The sequence below is a fragment of the Cajanus cajan genome, chromosome 2 (genome assembly GCF_000230855.2).
Source record: "Cajanus cajan strain Asha chromosome 2, NIPB_CcT2T_4, whole genome shotgun sequence".
NCBI classification, from domain to species: Eukaryota; Viridiplantae; Streptophyta; class Magnoliopsida; order Fabales; family Fabaceae; genus Cajanus; species Cajanus cajan.
Genome location: NC_138518.1, coordinates 11,876,162 through 11,885,638, shown reverse-complemented (window position 1 = coordinate 11,885,638; position 9,477 = coordinate 11,876,162). Strand labels below are relative to the sequence as shown.

Genomic DNA, 9,477 nt, shown 5'->3' with positions numbered 1-9,477 from the left:
GGTAAGTGATGCTACAGGGAGGGCGTGACCCTGGTTTGGTGTGGGAGGCAATTAACCCGTATCACTTGTGTCAGATGTGGCGAGGTCTTGGCATAGTGTTAATTGTGAGATTGGTGTGAATTATGGATGTGGAAATGATATTTGTTAAATGTAAAATTGGTGTGAATTATGGATGTGGAAATGATATTGTTAATTGTAAGATTGACATGAATTATGAATATGGAAATGATGTTGTAAATTGTATAATTGGTGTGGATTATGATGGATTGAGATATGTATGTGAAATGAGATGTGAAGATGATGAATGATTGATATATATATATATATATATATATATATAGATATATATATATATATATTTTATTAAATAATGAATTATGATGAGATTATATTGTGATGTGTTTGTATGTACTTTGCATATAGATATTTTCTTTTCTCACCGTATAAACTGTGGATATTTTAGGTGAAGAAGATCCGGCTACGAGTGGCATCTAGAATGCCAACAGTTAAATTATGGGAATGCTCTGATAGTGTGACATCGGGGCAGAGGATTTCTAGGACAGAATATTTATATGGATTTGGTATTGTAATAAATGATTTTAAAATTGTAAACTCTTAAATTTTACCTTTCAAGTTTTATTTTTCAGTCATTCTCTTATATTGAAGAAAGAACAGATTTGAAGTTTTATGTGAACCATTTTACGAATCCTTTGAAAGTTTATTCTTCTTAATTAAATTATATTATATATGTGTTGGGGTAGTAAGGGTGTCACACAAACTAGCACAATTAATTTGTTGCAAAAATAGTAAGTAAATTTGAAATTTTATTCAAATAGAAAAAAAATTAAAATAATATTATATTTTATTGATCAAAGAAATATACAAATTCAGTTGAAAATTTAAATTTGAGTGAAACTTGAGTCTTACAAGTATTGAGCCTTCTCCCTTTAGAAAGTTAAAAGCTTTTTAAGCACTAATAATTTATCACTATGTGAAAGTTTTAAATTATGAATAGTTTTTTTTATCAAAAAAGAATGATAGATATATAAATTCATGAACTTAAATAAATGATTTAGTTATATATAATACAAGAACAAAAATATTAGTTGAATGACAATGAATAAATTTATAATTTTATTTAAATATTAAAATTAGAATTATTTTATACAAGGTTAATTTTAATATTGTTTTATTCATTAACCTATAATATAAATATTAAAGAATTAAATTTGGACTGAAGTTGCACTAGCACAACTAATCTTGAGTAATAATAATAGCAATTAAATTTAAAATTTTATTTGAAAAGAAAAATTAAAATAATATTATTTTTTATTAATAAAAGTTATACACAAATTCAATTAAATATTCAAAATTAAAGTGAAATTTTGATATCAATGAGATTTGATCCTTGTCCTTAATTAGAAGGTTAAAATAAATATAACCACTACACCAAAACTAATCATCTAATGTTATGTGAAAATTTAAAACTATATATAATAATTTTGTTAATTTTTTATATAGTTTTCATTTTCGGTGCAGTAAAAAATATGTTTAATATATATTATTTAATGCAGTTCAATAAATGATGGTTTAAGTTTAATACAACATCTATTCCCTAAATTTTTTTTTTGAAAATTTTTAATTAGATACCTAAGCCAAAAATAATTAATTATGCCTTTTTATCTTTCTTATATTTTGTAACTTAGTTTTAGTTATAAATTCATATACAATCCACGAAATTTCATAAAATATTTTTATTCTTTGTCTATCAAAACAATAATTTTAAATTATTATTTAGTTTCATCGTTCATATATATCAAAAATATTTTGTAAAATATATTAAATCATAAAAAAATTTAGAACTAAATAATATATTAAATAATTTATTAATTGAATTAGTAAAATCCAATATAATAACCAAGTCAATGATTGGCTTAGTTTTGATAATATCAAATTTAATTATCCTCACCTTAAATTAATACTGCCAAAGCATTATCATCAATTTTAAATGTGAATTTAATTTTTCTTTAAATATATCATATTAAATTAGTTTTGTGTTATCTTTTATCAAAAGATATTTTTTATTAATATAAATTATAATAATAACAACAACAAAATTTGAACATAAAATATTATTGAACAATTATCTTTAAGTATTCCACTAAATTCAAAATAATTACTTTCTTCTTTAATACCATCAACAATTTTTACAGGTTTCACCATATCTTAATTAGATATAGGTTACACTAAGCCATTATTGTCAAAAGAAAACTTTTATTCATTATTTAGGACATTAAAATTAGAAGTACAATAATATATTTAATTTTAAATTTTCATTTTAATAGATAAGTTATAAAGATAACATATTATACTAAATATTTATAGTGTAGTTATGTGTGATATATTTAAAATAATATTATAATATCTTTTATTATTAAATAGTTTTTAATAAGTTAAATATATACGAATTTAATTAGTTGTATAAGAAATGAGGTTAAATTTATATGTATTTATCTCTAAAAATAAATATTATTATCTAAGAATAACTCCTAAAATGTCTTTTATTCAACATAATTTCTCTATATATCTCTACTATTAATAAAAAATTATATATTTTGATCTAGGTCACCAACTAGAGTTGTTCCAAGTCTCTTGATCTTTCTTTAAGTTCCTCCTTTGTCAAGATTGATTGAAGAACACAATGAGAAGGTGCTAAACCTCTGGAGTTGGAAGCACTCAAGCCAAGGATTCAAGTGATTGCTCACAAAGATGGATGAACCTAGAGTAGGAATTTTTGGAATTCCTAAAGTTCTAAGCTCTAAGAAACCTAATTTAAACTAACTTGCCTATTTAATCTTTTCTCGTCAAAATTTAATCTAATGGCCCAAATACAATGACCTACATATCCTAAACATCAAGAAATAATAAAAGAAGCAAAACAAGTTCAATATTAGATACCAAAAGACCTAAGACCCACTAAGCCCAAAATAGGCCCAATAAAGACCTATGGTCCCAAAATCCTATTCTACTAGGCCTAAAATACAAGGCCAAAAATATGACACGTAATATATGATAAGAGACTATATACAAGCATGTATTTGGGAGGTATTGGACTTTTAGTTAGTGACCCATAACACAAGACAAGCTAAGACTCACTAACCTAAAAATAGACCCAATCCTCCTAGAGTCTTCATGACTAACCCATTCCTCTTCGATCCTTCAATGTGTCACCTCTTATCTTTTTTGTCATGATTCCATCATCTTTTTGGTGTACACATTCTGTTAATGTTTTTGTTCTTTAACTTTAAAAAACTTATTTTCTCCCATACTTTTATTTATTTAGTTTTCATAACTTTTTTCTCTATTTCTCTATAAATTTATTTTTCAATTTTGTTATACTTTCAAGCAACAACTAAAAATTGCTCATACTCTATCTCTAGTTGTTAATCATTCACACATATTTACCTTCAATTATTTTTTATCATTTGTTTATTTTAAAATGAAATATACTGAGATATAAAATGTCTTTTTATGCTACTAAATTAGAATGACTATCTAGATCGATTGATTTTTTAGTGTCTAAAAAAAGTATTTTTAACTGTATTTTTATGATGATAACGTTTTTATGTATTTTTTCTATGTTGTAAATTCATTTTTAAATTACAATCCTCTCTATATATAGGGGAGAGGTCAATTTACACCATAATAATAATTTTTTTTATCAATTATTACATTGTTCAATAACTTTTAATTAAATAATATTTTATCAAAACCTATTGTGACACCCTTACTACCTCAACACATATATTGTAATAATGAAAACTTAACAAAAATAATTTTCAATTTCGGTAAAAGGGTTCACATGAGAATCTTCAAAATTGTTCTTCAATAACCACAACGATAAAAATGAAACGTGAGAGTTTACAAATGATTTTCAAAAATAATATTTACAATTCTAATTCCATATAACAATCTATGTCCTAAAGAAAATCCTCTGCCCCGATGTCACAATATCAGAGCATAACCACAACTCAACTGTTAGCATTCTAGATGTCACTCGTAGCCGGATCTTCCTCACCTAAAATATCCACAAATCGCACGGTGAGAAAAGAAAACATCTATATATATAACACATAAGAAAACACAACATATTATCTCATTATAACTTAATATTCATAAATATTTCAACATATCGTATTTCAATCAATCATACATCGTCATCACGTCATAATTCTCAATCACACCAATCATCACAAATCTTGCACTTCACACTATGCCAAGGTCACGCTACCCATTTAACAATCTCAGGCCGTGCTCACCCCTGATATAACATTGTGCCAAGGTCACGTTATCCCTATCCCAGGGCCGTGCTCACCCTTGACATGTTAACCAAGGTCACGATACCTACGTAATAATCCAGAGTCGTCGCTAGTGAAAAAAAGGCTTTTAAAATCGGTTATTTTGGACTTTTAAAATCGGTTATGGAACCGATCTTAAAAGAGCCGATTTTGAAAAGGTAGACTTTTAAGATCGGTTATCAACCGATTTTAAAAGTAGACTTTTAAGATCGGTTATAAATCAACCGAATCGGTTGTTACATAACCGATTTTAAAAGTCAAGACTTTTAAGATCGGTTGATTTATAACCGATCTTAAAAGTCAAGACTTTTAAAATCGGTTGTTTTGTAACCGATTTTAAAAGTCAAGACTTTTAAAATCGGTTATGTAACAACCGATCTTAAAAGTAGTGATTTTTTTTTTGTATATTTGACTTGTTTTGGGAGCACCTCAGAACAAAAAACCTGCAGAAAAACCAGACAGTTCAAAATATTTTCTCAATGAAGCACAAATCGCATACAAATAACAAGATGATAAATGTTAATCATATATATATAATTGAATAGTTTTAAATACATCTAATACATAAATGGACTACATTGCTCAATGAAATGTAAGTTCTAACTAGTTAAAGCAATACTATAAAACATAAGCCCAAACTAGTTAAAGTAATGGTCAATAAAAAATGTGGCCCATTGCTCCCTAATGATGTTTATGTCTTCTAGCAGCAATGGTGATCAATCTATAAATATTTGTACGTGGAAGTCCTGAACACAGAGGCAAAACAACCATTCCTGGAACCAGGGACGGAGCCAGGATTTCAATACTGGGGGGCCGAGAATTGGAATGATCAAATGAGGCGCTACATTTTTTTAAAAAAAAAAAAATTCCAAAGTGATACCACATAGCAGGCCGTACCAGAAGTCCAAAAGTTGAATAAAAAAATAAATTTGGGTTATTCATTTAATTATACATATGAGTTTATATTAAAAATAGGGGGTGCCATATAGTAATATATATGTATATAAAAAAAAATTAAAATTGTTGGGGGGGCCGTGGCACCCGTAGGTCCCCCCTTGGCTCCGTCCTTGCCTGGAACAAAAGAAAATTCCATGCATTAGTGGTATCTTATTGAAGACTAAAAAATACGAAATAATTTTCTCATTATGTTCAAAAAACAAAAAAAAAATTATACATATTATACTCATTTATTATTAAACGTCAGCAGTTAAAAGACATCAAAATCTAACAGTCCAAATAAGAACTATTCAGAGTGTGTACCTGAAGAGTGTTTTCCATTAGTTTGAACTTCATCAGCAAGTAATTGAGCAGCAGCATCAATATCATCTTGGCCAGTAAGGAACACTAGAACATCTCCTGCAGGCTCCTAAGGAGAGAAATAAAAGACCAGAACCACCATTTCAGTCCATTTTGTTTTTGTTTTGACTATTTAGATAAATCTGATTTTCTGCTTACATCAACAACATAATGTTTAGAGCTTGTGTGTTTGCGTTACTGGTGGAGGACCCCATAATTTCTAGTATAGTTAGTTAGTAACTATAGTATGTATCAAAATGATCACTCATTTTGGTGTCAGTGATCAAGCCTAATGCAAGCACTAAGCAACAACACATGTAATTACACTACACTGAATTAAAATGACTCAAAATAGAATGCGTAGTTGTTATCCTATTCCTATCTCCATATAAGATAAAGTACCCGCTCATGGATCAAGAGTACTGTTGAAACAGCAGCCTGAACATAGTCTTGGACAGGTTCCTCAGCATAATTAATTTGTACATTGAAGCCTCTGCCCTGAAAATCATAAAGCACGGTCTATTTGTATTTTGTATATTAAAAACTTTAAACTGGAAAGAAATCCAAAACCATAGCAATGTCCCACTTAATTATAATATTTCCAAATTATATTGTAGTCCAGTTTCTCAAGAGTGAGGTGTTTCTTAGTGGAAATTAATATTAAATGGAAAAGAAGAAATATATCAGGGTGATGATACAGATAGACAGTAAAACAGATGCTCTTAGAAAACAGAAGGCATGCAAGTAAGTCCTACTTCTAAAAATAATTACCTCAACTGATAAAATTGCAGGCTCCACTTGTAGTCCATGCTCCTCATTTCCAGGTTCACGTCACCTTTTTCTGTTAATAGAGTACATATAGTTGAATAAGAGACTGCTTTATTGGATCATCAAATGACAATCAAAATCTGAATACTCAAGACAAGAAACCCCCAACAGCAGTTTAAATTTCAAACAATTCAGTAATATAATATTTTAATTCTATAAAAAAATTAATTCTATAATTAATATAATATTTTAATATACAAAAATTTAAATAAAAATAATATTATTTATTTTCGTAAATATAACAGAAAATTTAGGATGTTCAATTACCGGTTTAACATATTATTGGTATCTTGCTTATTAATATTGAGAGTATATTTCCGTTATACTATTTTTTTAAAATAAAAAAAAATTATAATTCTAAGATAGTTAAGTAGATTGGTTCGTTTATTTTCTGTTTCAATTTTAATTTTAAACTAAAATATGTTAAGAACGTTTTTTTTTTATCATTAGAATTTTAATAACGAAAATTCTAACTTAATGGGGTGTTTGAATCATAACTTTAAAAGAACAGCATTTTATTGCTATGTATATGGCTTGCTGGTCCATTTAATACCTTTTTCAATAGTCCAAGCAAAATGTCAGTAGATATCGACCTCTCATGAGCCTCATCCACCATTATAACACTACAACAAGTATTTATGGAGGTCGGGGCAAAAGGAGTTTAGAACAGGAAAATGGAATAGAGCATCTCTTTCATAGAAACAAATATAAGGTCCTTATAACTTGGCACAACCACAAAACATGTAAAATTCAGTATAAGGAACACCATTAACATGACAGTTTAACAATTAGCATCTGCATGGACAACAATTAAAGTCTAAATAGTCATGAATTTGTTTTGTATAAGAGCTAAACAAATCTCCCTTGAAAAGCTCTGTTGTTATACTGCTTTCATTTTTTTTTAATTGTAATAAAAAAATTAGTCGTACAGGGAGGGATAGGAAATATGTCAAATTAGAAAAGAGGAAAAATTCAAGGGCGCCCAAACCAAGATACACAAGGACCATAAGAAATGTTCTCCAAATCTGCTAGCAACTTCAAAAAGAAGGAGAAATCATCATTAGTCTTGAAGTTTTAGAAAAGGACATAACAAAAGAGATGGATGCTAAACTGCCTTCATACAACCACACTCCACAGTTCCCGCAGTTCATACTCATCCAGACAGTTTGATGTCCAACTCACAAGTTATACATAATACGTCCTTTTAATATTAGTAATATAGGTAAGGTATGTGTGTGTAACACTCGAAGTCAATATTTCACCGAGATGTTTAAAAAAGAGTGATAACAAGATAAGTACCTATATTTGGTCAAAAGAGGATCGTCCATCATCTCCCTTAACAGCACTCCGTCAGTTAAAAATTTAAGCACCGTTACATCCTGTGCTGCCACAAAACGAAAGAAAATGTTGTAACCACTCCACTCGTCATTATCCAATCAACTCTCGTCTTCAACTTTTCATTTATTTTTTCTTTTTCGTATGTGACATACATGCGTGTAGAACTAGAAGTATGACATGATACGATGAAATAAATGATAATTGCAGAGATAGATTCTCACCGGTTTGGTAACATCTTCAAACCTAATTGTGTAGCCAACTTCATCATCGACTTTTACTCCCATCTCTTCGGCAACTCTAGAAGCAACAGCCTGTGAAACAGAGAGATAAGATTCGCGATGAGAGAGAAGAGTACCGTGAATAATGAATTGAAGAATGAGCGACAACTATGAAGAGAAGTGACCTGAACGGCTAGTCGTCGAGGTTGAGTACAAGCAATGAGTCTGCCACCAGCGGCCCAACCTGCTTCTTTCAGGTACTACGATGCAGTGCATATTGTTAGTCACGTGAATTTGAATTTGGAGGAGTGGAATGGAATAGAAGTGACCTGAGGGATTTGAGTGGTCTTGCCGCTGCCGGTCTCGCCGACGACGATTGTGGTGGCGTGAGTCTCGACGAGGTAGAGAATGGCGGTGCGGTACTTGTACACAGGTAACCGCTGGCATTGCTTGTCGATGTTGGCGTAGCCGTATCGAGAGGAGGAAGAAGAAGAGGAATGGTGAGAACTGGACAAGAAGAGAACGCCACCTTCTTCATCGTCCACCACGCGACCCTGAGGCCTCTCTGTACCCGGCTTCCAGAACGCGACCCTGAGGCCTGAGGCCCCTTTTTCAAAACAGATGCATTTCTAACCTGTTCAGGGTGGTACTTGCGCGCGAGTTGCTTGTATCCCCAATAGGTCGTAGAAGCTGACTTCCATTACCAAACCCTCCCTTAGGGTTGCCCGAGGAAACGCGATTTGGCTACTGGGCAGGGCCGTCTCCCCGTGGGCCGGCCCAACACCCGACGCCCCCTGGCGCCCAGAATCGCTGCTCGCTTCCCGGAATGCTTATGTTGTAACACCGCATCTTTCTCTCTCTCTCTGCTTTTCTCAATTCTCAAAAGAAAAAAGGGGTAGTTGCGTTGCGACGATGGAGGAAGAAGAAGACCAACAGAAGCTTTCATCAACAAAAACGAAGCTCTAGTGAGGTCCCTAGTCCGCGAAGAGGGTCACATATACTCCCTCGCCGCAACCAAGTAAAAACATTCGCGTGTGGAAGAATCAGAAGGAGTTTGCAAGGTTTTATTGAAAGCCATCGTGAATAGGTAGAAACCCTAAGCACGAATGAAGGAAAGGGCAACAACAAGCTTAAAAACGAACCTGAAGCCGAACAGACAACTGCCTCTTTGTGAACCTGGACGAACAAAGCAGATAGTGGAGGCCGAAATTGTTGAAACGTAAAAGGGAACATAGAAAGGAAAATCGATTATCTATAGGATATTTAAGATCAGTTATCCAGGAACCGATTTTGTATGTTGTATACAAAATCGGTTCCTTTATAACCGATCTTAAAAGTAGTAAAAAAGACATGATTTAAAATCAGTTAAAATGTAACTGACTTTTTAAAATCGGTTATATTTAAACCGATTTTAAATGTATACCTTTTAAGATCGATCA

General features: G+C 31.1%; 1 protein-coding gene and 1 long non-coding RNA gene across 2 annotated transcripts; both read right to left on the bottom strand.

The window, feature by feature from the left end:
* Positions 1-5,617: 5,617 nt before the first annotated feature.
* LOC145954155 (uncharacterized) lies at positions 5,618-6,497 on the bottom strand. Its single transcript, XR_014431312.1, has 3 exons — positions 6,426-6,497; positions 6,057-6,152; positions 5,618-5,724 (listed from the first exon to the last, which is right to left on the bottom strand). It is a non-coding gene; the product is annotated as an uncharacterized LOC145954155 (long non-coding RNA).
* Positions 6,498-6,981: 484 nt separating this feature from the next.
* Positions 6,982-9,116, bottom strand: LOC145954712 (putative pre-mRNA-splicing factor ATP-dependent RNA helicase DEAH9). Its single transcript, XM_083069402.1, has 6 exons — positions 9,065-9,116; positions 8,368-8,645; positions 8,224-8,298; positions 8,042-8,131; positions 7,782-7,861; positions 6,982-7,105 (listed from the first exon to the last, which is right to left on the bottom strand). The coding sequence occupies exons 1-6, from the start codon at positions 9,114-9,116 to the stop codon at positions 6,982-6,984; spliced, it is 699 nt and encodes a 232-aa protein (XP_082925528.1).
* Between the last annotated feature and the right edge of the window lie 361 nt (positions 9,117-9,477).